This window comes from Exophiala viscosa (genome assembly GCF_022695815.1).
Source record: "Exophiala viscosa unplaced genomic scaffold EDD37scaffold_4, whole genome shotgun sequence".
In the NCBI taxonomy this organism is placed as follows: Eukaryota; Fungi; Ascomycota; class Eurotiomycetes; order Chaetothyriales; family Herpotrichiellaceae; genus Exophiala; species Exophiala viscosa.
The window spans coordinates 177-13,254 of record NW_026944356.1 but is presented as its reverse complement, the minus strand read 5'-3'; the positions used below and the strand labels follow the sequence as shown (position 1 = coordinate 13,254).

The 13,078-nt window shown below is 52.4% G+C and overlaps 6 protein-coding genes across 6 annotated transcripts; 5 read left to right on the top strand and 1 right to left on the bottom strand.

The window, feature by feature from the left end:
- Window positions 1-89: 89 nt before the first annotated feature.
- On the top strand, window positions 90-658 carry EDD37DRAFT_648952 (uncharacterized protein; the record flags this gene model as incomplete). The annotated part of the gene is made up of 4 exons (XM_062818085.1): window positions 90-215; window positions 269-361; window positions 411-436; window positions 496-658. 4 exons carry the CDS (start codon window positions 90-92, stop codon window positions 656-658), a joined length of 408 nt encoding a protein of 135 aa, XP_062670488.1.
- A 176-nt stretch (window positions 659-834) lies between these two features.
- EDD37DRAFT_351866 (elongation factor EF-1 alpha subunit) lies at window positions 835-3,347 on the top strand. The gene is made up of 2 exons (XM_062811782.1): window positions 835-1,291; window positions 1,342-3,347. The coding sequence occupies exons 1-2, from the start codon at window positions 1,241-1,243 to the stop codon at window positions 3,250-3,252; spliced, it is 1,962 nt and encodes a 653-aa protein (XP_062670487.1). The 5' UTR covers window positions 835-1,240; the 3' UTR covers window positions 3,253-3,347.
- A 263-nt stretch (window positions 3,348-3,610) lies between these two features.
- Window positions 3,611-4,352, top strand: EDD37DRAFT_648950 (uncharacterized protein; the record flags this gene model as incomplete). The annotated part of the gene is made up of 2 exons (XM_062818084.1): window positions 3,611-3,804; window positions 3,854-4,352. 2 exons carry the CDS (start codon window positions 3,611-3,613, stop codon window positions 4,350-4,352), a joined length of 693 nt encoding a protein of 230 aa, XP_062670486.1.
- Window positions 4,353-6,144: 1,792 nt separating this feature from the next.
- On the top strand, window positions 6,145-9,014 carry EDD37DRAFT_352246 (uncharacterized protein). The gene is made up of 4 exons (XM_062811786.1): window positions 6,145-6,238; window positions 6,299-7,876; window positions 7,932-8,068; window positions 8,132-9,014. Exons 2-4 carry the CDS (start codon window positions 6,564-6,566, stop codon window positions 8,704-8,706), a joined length of 2,025 nt encoding a protein of 674 aa, XP_062670485.1. The 5' UTR covers window positions 6,145-6,238; window positions 6,299-6,563; the 3' UTR covers window positions 8,707-9,014.
- A 765-nt stretch (window positions 9,015-9,779) lies between these two features.
- Window positions 9,780-10,706, top strand: EDD37DRAFT_562948 (uncharacterized protein; the record flags this gene model as incomplete). Its single annotated transcript, XM_062813945.1, has 2 exons — window positions 9,780-10,418; window positions 10,545-10,706. The coding sequence occupies 2 exons, from the start codon at window positions 9,780-9,782 to the stop codon at window positions 10,704-10,706; spliced, it is 801 nt and encodes a 266-aa protein (XP_062670484.1).
- A 217-nt stretch (window positions 10,707-10,923) lies between these two features.
- Window positions 10,924-12,681, bottom strand: EDD37DRAFT_608086 (fungal-specific transcription factor domain-containing protein; the record flags this gene model as incomplete). Its single annotated transcript, XM_062815029.1, has 3 exons — window positions 10,924-11,152; window positions 11,210-12,616; window positions 12,671-12,681. 3 exons carry the CDS (start codon window positions 12,679-12,681, stop codon window positions 10,924-10,926), a joined length of 1,647 nt encoding a protein of 548 aa, XP_062670483.1.
- Between the last annotated feature and the right edge of the window lie 397 nt (window positions 12,682-13,078).

Genomic DNA, 13,078 nt, shown 5'->3' with positions numbered 1-13,078 from the left:
CCAACAGGTGCCAGTCACGAATCAGAGGAAATCTGATGATCTGAACACGACACAGTATCACGCCATTTGCACCTCGCTCGACCTTGAACATGACGGACACTGCGGATGAGACAGGCACAGCAGTTGCAGAGCCTCTCGACTTGGTTCGGTTGTCCCTCGACGAAATTGTCTTTGTCCGACTTCGGGGTGATCGCGAGCTCAAGGGAAGGTTACATGTACGGGGTTTCGACTACGAGAGACAACGGGAAACAGGCTGATTTCTTGCTAGGCATACGACAGTCATTGCAATCTTGTCCTCGGCGAGGTGGAAGAAACGATCTACACAATTGAGGAAGAAGAAGACGGAGAGGAAACTGTCAAGGTCGGTTATGGAAGCACTACACGGTGGATTGGAATCTGACAGGAAGCAGACGACGAAAAAACAGTCAGATATGCTGTTCGTCAGAGGCAAGTCGCGGGTTTGGTGCCTACTAACATCCGCTAACAATATCCCAGGAGACTCCGTCGTTCTCATTTCGCCGCAACCCGGATCATGATTTTGAGTCCTATAACGCTTCCCAAGCGGCCAACAGACTACAACATGCGCAACACAAATGTCTTGACCGAGAGAATGACATCGCAGTTGCACAAGCCAGACAACGCGCAGCCAGGGCGTTGATGATGAGACGCTTGTACTGCGGCAGAGAAAGGAGCCTGAGTCATTTGAGGACATTCGCCCACTGGTCATCCCAGTCATGACAACAGAAGGCAGGTTGAGAACATTTCGCGTGGTCTGATGAATCATATGGGATGACCACTGGTGAACCATAAAGAGGCGCATGCGGCAATCCGATGACAAAAAAGGCCGGGTCGTGCAAGGCTCGCCCAAACCCAGGCGGGAATAGGTGGATTTCTGGGTGACCACAAGCTGCAACCGTGAGGGGCACAGCGGGCCAGATTGAGTCAGGCGAACAAGGCTTCCCCGCTATGCTAGACAGTCATGACTCCAACGATGTGATATCTGACCTTGAATATATGGCACGATCTGCGCCACTCCTCGCCTTCAACCTAGATTAATCTATCCTTACGAGACGTGAACATGGAGAGCCTATAGCAACAAACACCTCTGTCCTCCTGTAACCTCTTCCCCGAAAATGATAACTCGGATACCTTAATGAGCGCGGGGGCGAACTTCCTTTCTACAATCAACATCGACAACATTCTTCAGATCGTCAATTGCTCTCGATAGAACGGGCTCTTAATGGGCACTCGCATCAAACAAACGCTGCAAGAGCGGCGCAAGGGGGAGTTGGTACGGACGCCTGTGAATGCGTCCTGCAATATCTGACAAGGTATCCGCAGGCTCTCTCGGACTTCGCAGACTACGTCGAAAAACAGCAGGCGAAGACTCGGTCGAAGCAACATGATGCCGTCGGTAGCGACAGTGGCTACTCGACAGGTGATCGTTCCTCAATCGCCGAAGATCACGCAGAGCTCGAAATCCTCGATCAATTAGATCTCTCCGATAGCCCAAGTCAGGTGAAGTTGAAAGAATGGCTACTAGACACATCAGAGGGTGCGCCGGAGACGCTGCATCAACTGTCCGGACTAGTCCAGGCAAGGATCGACGAAGGCCATGGTGAAACACTATTTGACCTGGGCCTTGAGGATAGTGGCGAGTCAATGGGTTTCTCGAAAGAGTCATGGGACCTCGCATTAACAAGGATTACCGAAGCGGCAAGCTTACTGAAGGCCGATGTCAGAGTACTCTTGACTTTCAATGTTGGAGGAGCAGAGGAAGCACAATCGAAGAAGGCCAAGGACACGTCAAGCCATGGCAAGCTCCTCATACGGCAGACCCCAGCCACGGCTGAGGAAGTCATTGAGACTCGGATTGCTGTGGTGGGAAACGTTGATGCTGGGAAGTCTACCATGTTGGGAGTCCTGGTGAAGGGGAACCTTGATGATGGTCGTGGCAAGGCTCGAGTCAACCTGTTCCGACATAAGCACGAGATCGAATCTGGTCGAACCTCATCTGTCGGAATGGAAATCATGGGCTTTGATACTCGTGGAGAAGTCGTCACATCCAGTGTACCAGGTCGCAAGTTGACCTGGGGAGAGATTGGCACACGGTCAGCGAAGGTCATCTCGTTCACAGATCTTGCGGGGCACGAGAGATATCTCCGTACTACCGTCTTTGGACTACTGTCTTCTGCGCCAAATTATTGTCTACTGATGGTCGCGGCCAACAACGGCCTGATAGGCATGTCCAAGGAGCATCTCGGTATTGCTCTTGCATTGAACGTGCCTGTCATGGTTGTCATCACCAAGATCGACATTTGTCCTCCACAGATTCTCGAGCAAACGATATCTCAACTTACGAAGATTCTCAAGTCTCCTGGTGCGCGGAAGATTCCGATATTTATCAAGACACATGAAGAGACTGTCATGACAGCGACCCAATTCGTCTCTCAACGGATATGCCCGATCTTCCAAGTGTCAAACGTGACCGGCGAGTCCCTGGATCTGGTTCGGACTTTCCTGAATATCTTACCACACCATGGCCACTACGACAGTGAAGCGCCTTTCGAGTTCCACATTAGTGACACCTTCTCGGTACCGTTTGTCGGGACAGTTGTGTCTGGGGTGGTCAAGTCTGGAGTTATTCATGCCGGAGATACGGTGCTCGTCGGTCCAGATTCGTTAGGCCAGTTTCAGACGACCAGCATACGAACCATTGAGCGCAAGCGGATACAGGTTCCTGTGTGCAGCGCGGGTCAGTCTGCTTCATTTGCACTGAAGCGTGTTCGACGGAAGGAGGTGCGCAAGGGTATGGTGGTGTTGCCCAAACTGGACACCGCACCAAAGGTGTACAGAGAGTTTGTGGCTGAAGTGCTCATACTGTCCCACGCGACCACTATCCGTCCAAGATATCAGGCGATGCTCCATGTTGGCCCTGTTAGCCAGACCTGTGCTATCATCGACATCGACCGAGAGTACATTCGAACAGGAGATCGTGCTACCGTGGCATTCCGCTTTGTCCAACGACCAGAATTCCTTTCGGTGGGTGAGAGGATACTATTTCGCGAAGGCAGAACGAAGGGATTAGGAATCGTCAAGTCCTTGGGCTATGAGGAGGGTTCCTTGGGCAACTACGCTGCAACACAGACCGCTGAAGACGGCGACGAGGCCAAAGACAAGCAGAAGGCTGAAGAGAAGGCGCCGACAGTCAAGACTCAGACCGCAAATGCAGCGAACGGGAAAGCCAAATAGGTAGACTGTCGGCAACATCTAGCTGGAGCTTAGGGAGTTGTAGGAAGCTGCCATTGCTGACTATTTTGCAAGACACGGCGCACACATCTTAGCTGAAACGGGAATTTTAATCTCAACTTGTATATCAGACGTGGACGGATCGACATCTGTCCCTCATTATCCCATCGCGCCCTTATCCGATGCCCCTGACATGAGGCTAGGGAGGCCTGTGAGATCCGGCAGCAAGCCAAAGGCTTGTAGCCAACCATTGCCCCCACGCGGCTCCACATCCCCCAGCCTTGTAAGCTTATTCCGCCGCCATGGCCATTATTTCCCGGCAGCTTCCAACTACGGGGATAACTCAATATGGACATGCAGCATGTCTGGACCGCGACGACGCACCACGCAAAGAAACGTTAATAGTGCTATTCCGGAGGAAAAGCATCCCTCACGGCCGGCAGGCGATATGGAGATCTCATCCATTCTTGCCGCGCTGCGGCGCCAACCCGTATGGATTGTACTGGCCGTTTCGAGCGGTGCATGTGCGGCGTTCAATGGCGTCTTCGCGAAATTGTACGTTGTCCCCCAGAGCTTGGGAGCTGAGACTGACAATGCGTGCTAGAACCACCACAGCCCTCACGTCGACGCTGTCCTCACATATCGCTACATTCTTCTCGCTAAGCCCTTCGAATACGGTGATTGAGTTCCTTGTGCGCGGGACGTTCTTCCTGCTCAATCTCGCCTTCAATGCGGCCATGTGGGCTTTGTTTACGGCGGCGTTGACTCGAGCGGACAGCACGACGCGAGTCAGCATTGTGAATGTCAGTGCGAATTTCATGATCACTGCAATTTTGGGCTGGATGATTTTCAATGAGAAGTTGAATGGGATGTGGTGGGGTGGGGCTGCGCTATTGGCGGCTGGAAATGTCGTTATTGGGAGAAGAGAGGAGGGACAAAAGCCTGGTGGGACTGTCGGGTTGGATGAGACCGTGCAAGAGGCGGAGGGCTTACTGAGATCGGACGAGGTCGAGCTTGAGGGTGCGACTGGGGAAGTGAGAGACCGGCATAGTGAAGAGCACAACAGGCTGAGAAGGGGAGAGGAGGCGGATGATCCGATATGATGGTCCATACTTGGGGCAGTTTTGTATACGGATGATGATCCATGCCAACAGGAAGTTTTGGACTACGAGAATTGCGGCAAGCTATGTGGTTCAGAGGTCTGCCTTCCGCACCCATGGAGAAGATACTGCATGCTATCCTTGGAGCACAACACCATCGGCCAAGATGCGCAAGTATTGAAAGACTATTGCTGCCGCAAAATGACACAGATCCTTCCTCTACGAGCAGTTCTGGAGAGTCTTCCATGCGGTGAAGTGGTATAAAGCAGTTCGTCCCCGTCCACGACCAAAACATCTGTGTATCATCTCTCTCGTGGATCGATGGGGCGGTCCGGCTTGTGCTTGTCTACCACATGACTGGAGACACGCAGAGACGCCGCGGGCTCGGTACAGTTAGATTCTGATTCTGATTCTGATGCTGACTGATAGCGGGCCATACTGTCATGGCCAATCTTTTTCCATCCCTCAGTCCTGCGGCTTTCCAGATGCGATGGCGGCTAGGACCTGGATATTCCTTCGACCAAATTGTCAAATATATAGCCGCGGGGTAGTCTGGACTCCAGTTGTCACAGCCGCGCTCTTGCCCTTGAGCGAGGTGTGCACTCATGGTGGTGCATGTGGACCCATTGACAAGAACGTAATGAGATCTCAAATGGCCGGCTTCGTTCATTTGCCGACGTGGAGGGCTACCATCTACAAGTTCATATAGTCACGGTCAGCAGCGCAGTAATAGCCTAAGTACAACGTAGTGGACAAAAAGTGGTCTGTCACTTGGTGACTGGGGCGGCCTTCAAATGAGGGTGGACAAATACAGAAGAAATGCCGTCCGTCGGAAGCAGGCCCTCCCCGAAAGTTCTTTTCCCAAATTCCTTCGTCAACTGCATAGAAAAATGCTCTTTCCTCCCTAACCATTTTTCATCAACCATCACATCACGAAGCAAGCGAGCGAGCGTGCACTCATTGTATTGTTCGACTGAGGTGAGTCAGGAGCAGACGATCAGTGCACACTCGACCTCTGGATAAGATCATGCTAAACGAACTTGCACGCGCCAATGGAACTATGTACAGGGGATATTGAGCCTCGGTATTTGGACAATGGTGTAAATGACCTTCTCTCACACTTGAGCATCGACTGCCATTCAACCTTGCATGAAACTGCCTTGCGAAGCTGATCCCTACATGGGCAGACAAATAACACAGGTGCGCACCATCTTAGTGGGCCAATCCGGTTGCTCAGCCTCATGGCCGTTTGGAGAAGAGGTTTTAAACCCCGTTGTGTTCACTATCCTGGACTGAACCGTTGCATACCCTCATGCAAGGCCTCCCACAGACACTGGAGCTCTGTTACAGGTGATCGGGTGCTTCTCTCATTGGCTTGTGTCGGACTCAGTCTCGCCAGAAGATCATTGAAGCACATTGCAATGCACAACAACTGAATGGGCGGCGACACCTCGCTTCTCAGGTACCCTGTTCTGGCAAAGTGGCAAGCGGTAGGGCGACTATGATGTGTTTGTCGGCCTAAGCCTCCAAAATGGTTAAAGTAATACTGGTGAGTGCTCCCAGAAACACTTCTTTGATAGATAGGAGTCGGTTCGCAAATGCGATTCACCAAGCATATCTATCGACTCCCCCAAGTAGTTGAGGCCAGTGCTAGCTTGTCGTTCTCTTCGTTGCTCTCAGTACCTACGCAAAGGTCGATGGAGGGACGACTTTGAGTCACGCTAAATCAGGAGAGGTCATTGCTCGCCGAAGGACACCGCAGACAGCGCTGAACATGGAACGCAAGTATATGACATTATCGAATCATGGCGAGAATGAGGAGTCTCCTCGCACCTCATTACAGAGTGAAATCCTCCTTTCGCAACAACTCGAGCAAGAACTTGCAGAAGGTATGTCCCAGTCGCTCCTGCATCATGGGACTCTCGAATTGACAATAATGACCTACGCAGAATATAGGCCAATCAGCCCTTTGACTCCTACAAACGTACTTCCAAAACGCAAACCTATCGCAAACGCTTCTCGTCACGAGAACTCCGCATTGATCCCGACGGAGTCTGCATCGGGAGGCATTGAAGTCTCCTCTGAAATCCAGAACATCTCAAGAACGCCGAAAAACATGCATCGAGAAACCGCACTCGACCTGTACGTGAACGTATCGGAATATATGCGTTGGTCATCGCAACAATTTCGACCATATGTCTCCTGGCTGCGTTGATGTTCCTGGCATGGATGTGGTTCGGAGATCGTTCCTCATCCACCTGGCGTCATATTATGCTGAACGACTTCGCGAAACAAGCTGTGACCATTTCCGCACTTGTTCTCCGGACCGCCATTGCATGTTTGGGTGGTGTTGCGACTGCCATGATAGCATCCATCTCGATCGAGCACCATGGACTACCTTTGAAGGACGTGGCTCAGGTGTCCATTGCGCGCTTCAGTAACTCTGGTCCTGACGCATTCTGGAGATCGATGCTGTTTCGGAATACCTTCATTGAGATGCCTTTTCGCCTGCTGCTTATTCTAGTGTTTCTGACCACCTTGGGCTCTCAGTTCACGTCAACTATACTTCTTTCAGACCTCGGACAAGGCACAGTCATCACTCCATCAACCACGTCGACCAACACTTCAGGCTTTTCCTACGCAGACGCCGAATACGACGCGCATACGATCGAAGTTGAGAATGCAAACTCCCCATTCTATACAACTCCTAACTACTGGACCACTGACCCTACGGTATTTCAATCTTTCGCAGAATATTCCGAGGCAGGCTATACGTCCGATGGCCTTGACGACACTGGCCTGACACTCCGAGCATTCCTTCCATTTGCCGACGCGACTGCCAGACAGTCGGTTCGAGAATTCCAAGGTTTGGCCACAGTCTTTGACACACGCATCGTGTGCACTCGTCCGCAGATGAGCAGGTTAAAGATGGCGATGGTCGACAACGACATAACTGGCTACACAGCGGTCTCTATGACGGGCAATCTCACCACTAATGCTTCCTTACCGGGTTTAGCAGCCACCCAGCCTGTTGTGTCGTTCGAGTGCCCGTTAGCTGCGCCATTTGTAAATGACTCCAATTTATCCGCAAAGAATCCCGGTACTTACTGGTCAGTATGTCCGCTGAACACCTCCGCCGGAGGTCTCCCGTCTGTCCTCGACCCAATGAACGATGCTGGGATGGAATTGAGCTACACTGAGAGCGATTTCGGCAGTGTCGGTCAACATGGGAAGCTTCTTAGTAGAGGAGGTTTCTGGCAAGCTAAAGATGTGTCGAAAAACTACTACTGGATCGTTGACATCGGAAATGCATATCTGGTACACAATGGTGCAGCGGTTGGCGGTGGAATCCTCAAAAATAGTGGTGGTGCCTACTGGCTATCTACGCCGTCTGCAGGAGCATGGGCCGATATTGATTATCAGGGGGCAGCCGACGGAGCTGATGATCCTGTGGAACTCGACCCAACATGCTCAGTCGACGAATGCTGGAAAACAAGTTTCCGCATGTCCCTTTGTTATGACGCCTTGTAAGTTGAATCAAGATTGTCGCGCCGTGCAAACATGCTTACATACCACGGCTAGGCCTGTGCCGGTCGACTACGACTCTATTCAAGAATTCAATATCACAGCGTCCGCAGCGACACCGCGCACCGAGCCCTCTCTACAATACAACCGTAGAAACCTGCTTTTCCCCACTGACTCGATCAGCACACAACTTGGTGCGACAGCTTCCAAGACGTCCCTTAGCGCCCGCGGCGTTTTGAATCTGACGCCTGCTCAAGATATCCTGGCCGGGGTCGCTCGCCAGCGCAAGTTCTGGCAGAGACAGATGCACCAAGCGAATCCCAACTACACAGAGCCAAACCCCAACGACTTGAAAGACCTATTCCACAGCACGACATACTCGTGGATCACGCCGATGGTCTTCTACTCACTACTACAGCCGCTGGCCATGTGCGCAGGGTGCGCGGGGGAGTTGTCGAATTTCATGCAAGGTTCCACGGTCACTTCGACGCTGTTCACCGACACGATAAGCGCCACCAATTCTCCAGCGCTGGCTCTTCAGGCTGTTCTGACCACGATGTTGCGTCAGGCGTACTATTCGTTTCTGCCGACATTCGACGCAGAATCCAATGTCACAGTCTCAAGTTTCCAGCCCGCGCAGATCCCGGTGCGGACGAGAGGTTTCTGGGCGGTGCTGGGAATCACTGTTGCGCATTTCGTGCTTTGTCTTGTTGCACTCGTCGGGTTCATTTCATTTACTCATGTGAGTTCTTTGAAGAATGCGTGGCAGGTCATGGCGGATATCTCGGAGAGTCCGGAGACTGTGGCAATCCTGCGCAACGTTGGGGGGTAAGACTGATGGGCAGGTCGCCGAGAGCATCGAGAAGGACGAGTCGCTGAGACACAGACGGTTCCGGGTGCGTGGAAGGACTGATGCCACGAATTGACGAGCAGCACCATCTGCAGCATCGTCGGTGCCGCACTATGAAGTGGCCCCTATGCACACTCGGCGTTAGAACGACTGGCACTAGGTAGCAGCCTGACAATACCACGACCTTGCCGGAAGTGATTTCCAAGTATGGCCACTCTGCAGTACAAGGCACGATGCTTCCCAGAAGGCTTCAGCCTTGACCGCCAGTACCTGCAAGACGCGCCGACTTCTCTATCGCTTGAAAATGATAGACAACGTGTGTCAAAGTCACATTCTGGATGACTACTGTACTGTGCTATAGCAAAATGTTACGGTACTGACAGTGTCAATCATCTCCCGTTCCAAATCCGTGAGGCAAGCACCCTGGACGTGATCCTGACCCTCCTCTGGCTTCCGACCCTAATCATCGCTTGCCACATACAACACATGCCACTAGGTCAGACAATGTCCCATAATCGCTATCCATATGCCAGTGCTGTCCAAATGTCAATTTGTAGGAATACTTGTCCAAGTGCGTCCTGTTTCCAGAGTAGGACTGTGACATGGCAACTTACCTTGCCAGATATGACCATGCTTGCTACGTTGGGAGTTGTGTGAGGAGAACGGAGTACTCCAGGAGCCTGGGCCCACTATGCTTTAAGCACCGAAGTTGCCTTTGTTTGGGACGACATCCTTGTTATTTATGAGGACGCCGGTCTTCTCTATTCTAGAGCATGGCTTTAGGCAATAAGTCTCGTTCGTCGATTCTCTGCGACCTAGGTCGTAGCATTGTGCGGAGGGGTGGCCAATGTGTTGTCCTCCCTCATTGCGTCCTTATCAACCTTGGCAGGTTCCGCGGAAGCATGAGCTTAACAATCAATAGGCCCGCAAGTCTGGAGAGATTATTTCCCACAGACATATATAAAGAGCTAACAATCCGCATATAGACGGTGGGAGTGGCGCTTTCTCAGGCAGAACACTCCCCTTACTGTCCCGCTGCGTATCCAAGGCTCACCATGGCGTCCCCTCCTATGAAAAGTTTCGTCTCATTCACCGAAGCATGGCACAACAGGCCTTACTCGGCCATCTCGCCCACAAGGCCGGAGGTTTCGGCAGCTGGGAAGAACGTCGTCATCACGGGCGGAGGAACGGGCATCGGACAGGCCGCTGCCATTGCCTTTGCCCAAGCCGGCGCCAAATCGGTTTCCATCATAGGGCGTCGGGTCGACCGCCTCCAGACCGCCGGGGCGGCAATCGCAAAAGCCAACCCTTCGACTCATGTGGTCCTGCAGACGGGCGACGTCGCCGATCGCACGTCCATCGAGGCCGCCCTGGGTGCCATTGTGGCGAAAATCGACGGCAAGATTGACATATTCCTCAACAACGCCGGTATTCTTCCAAAGGAGGGTACGGTCATCGACTACCCCGAGTCCGAGGTCCGGCGATCTTTCGAGATCAACCTCTTGGGCTCTTTCAACTCCCTACAGGCGTTTACCCCACTGGCGGCTCCCGGCGCAAAGCTCCTCAACACGGGATCTTCCATCGGTCACTGGTCTCCTCTTCCAGAAGTGCCAGGAGTGTGGGCTTACGCAGCCACAAAGGCAGCGGCATTGAAGATGATCGAGTATTATGCTTCCGAAAATCCGAAGGTCCACGTTGTAAACGTCCACCCAGGCATCGTCGGCACGGAGATCAACCCAAATATCCCCGTGGGCCCAGACACAGGTATGAGTTATTCCATTGTCCACGCCATCAAGACACTAACACACCGTACAGTGGAGTTGCCCGCACACTTTCTCGTGTGGATTGCGTCGGATGAAGCTGCATTTCTGAGGAACAAATTCGTCTGGGCGAATTGGGATGTGGAAGAACTCAAGGCTCGGGCGGAAGAGATCCAGACATCATCTCTTCTGAGGGTAGCTCTGAATGGCGTCGACATGTAGTTAGTACCATGTTGCTGTCTAACAAGCTGATAGATCTCGAGACAGTGAACCGGTGTCAGAGTCGTTTCAGCAATATTTTGCTTGCCTATCTTTTCTGCCCCAATGGTTGTACTGAGGAGAGGCCCAAAAATCTGACTGAGAAGGACAAATTGGTCACCGTGGCGCAAGCCAGAAACTTCCATGGGACTACTGCCACAAGAAAACAAAAGGTGACATCCTAAACATTAGCCATAGGCAGTAGTGCACAAGCATAACACAGGAGCTCCTCGCATGCGTCTCGTAGATCTTTCAGAGGCTCGTGCCCTGTTTGTTGTATCAGATCTTCCAAGAGGGAGATGGACAGATTCACCAGTGACAGGTCGTCTTCCACACTCGCATGGAATGGCTCAAACAGGATGTTGGCCGTCAAACATACGGATCCAGAGATATATGTGCACGCGGTCATCCTGGGAAAAGAGTGTTAGCTGCCATCTTGACATCAACGATACAAGCAGTTCTCTTACCAGATGAACGCCTGGTCTCTTCGTTCCACGCCCCAAAACAGCTGCATGAATCCACGAGCCTCGTCAACGAGTTTCTCCCAATCTTGCAATGACGGTGTAGGCAGGGGTGCTGGAATAATACGTCCTCGTTGCGTAATCGTTCTGCCAAAACTCTGTAGGCTCTGCATCCAGCGCGACGCCATGGCGTGGGCCCGGTAAACCTGAGTCCGACAGGCAAGATGGGTGGAGTAGAGGACCGCAAAGCTTCTGCACAGATTTGGCTGTCCAATTTGCAGCACAGAGCTGGGTCGGAACGGTGGCGGTATAGTTGAGATCCACTCGTCCAGCATATGGTTGAGACGAACCATGTCCTCGTCTCGCTGGTAGTTATCCATCGTCCCGGCACGCATTGCAACCATGAAGTCGTAGATCTCACCTTGGACCCGAGCAAGGCGTACGCGGCATCGAAGAAAGTTGAATGAGCCACCGTCGACACCGGTCACGTTTCCAGCTCCATCTTCGGGCTCGGCTGACGGCCACTCAAGGTGGATGTCGGCCTCGCGTTGCACAGGGGGCTGACTTGTGCGCAAGCTGATGTCTCTGTCGAGGAGGTATGCTATCCAAAAGACTCGGTCCCGTTCCAACACCTGGGAAGTGTCGAGGTGATTGGCTCTTCGAGTATGTAGCCCTAACTGGTGCGCCAGACGTAAAGCAATGGCGATCAGCATCGTCGCTGGTTTAAGATCTTGCGTGCCTTGAAAGAGCATGACCATTCCGACGAGGATCTGGACATTGAGAAGATCGGCGTCACCCATGATCACCTCAGAAAGTACCGTCTGGGCTTTATGTAGGTAGTACGCCGCGCTCTCACGCAGTGTCGCTTCGTCGCGACGACTGGCCAGCGCGAGAACCACGTTGATTGCCGCCCATGTTGGAGGCTGTCTTCGACCAGGATGTGCGTACCAATCGTTGATCGATTGCAGTAGCCGACCGGGATGGAACAGCGGAAGAACCGCGTTGAGTGTTGTCAGGTAAACTTCCGTCGCAGACAGGACTTCCTGAAGCGGTGGCAGTTCCATGCGTGCACCAGGGAGCTCTTGTTGGACCAAGTCGACCTGAACTTCATGGAGGCCGACCGAGGCAGCCGGAACGTCTGAAGCCTTGTCCCATCTCGGTACAAGACCTTGAAGCTCGTCGATCCTCTGTGAAGCCCGGCGAAGACTTGATTCGAGACGCTCTACCTGCAATCGCAGAGCTCCAATGTCTTCGCCCGACTCCCGATGCCTAGCCCGCGCTTTGCGGCTTGCAGCTCCAAAAGTACAGGTCGAGTCATGCAATACACAATTAGTGCACCGGGGCTTTTGTGCGTCGCATTTGATCCTCCTGCGATAGCAAAGGTCGCACGCCTGGTCGGGATTATTGTTAGCCCTTGGGTATAGCAAGCGCGGTGGCAGTCAAGACAGGGATTGCAGTAAGACGAACTTTTCGAGCATTGTGTTGTGGCATTTCAGCTGTGCAGTCGAGTCCCCGGCCGCTACAATTCGGCGCGAGGGCAAGACAAGGCTGGCTATGTGGCTGGCTCTTCTTCCGGGGAAGCAAGGCTGACAAATGTTTGTCTCAGTTCTCAGACAGGTATGGCAGGATTGGCGAGCCAATCAAAAAATTCAGCAGAATTTCTTGCCAAACGAGTCTGAGCTCCAATACGTTAAAACCCCTGTTCTTAGCGCTTACTAGCGCTTACTTGGCAATACTCTCCCAAAAGTTTTTGATATCGGTATAGAAACTTGTAATATTGCTCTAACTATCCCTTAACGTACTCGATTTTATTAGTAATTTCGGGAGTGCCGAGCTCTTCTTAAATACTTTATACCTCGATTTAAAACTACAGTA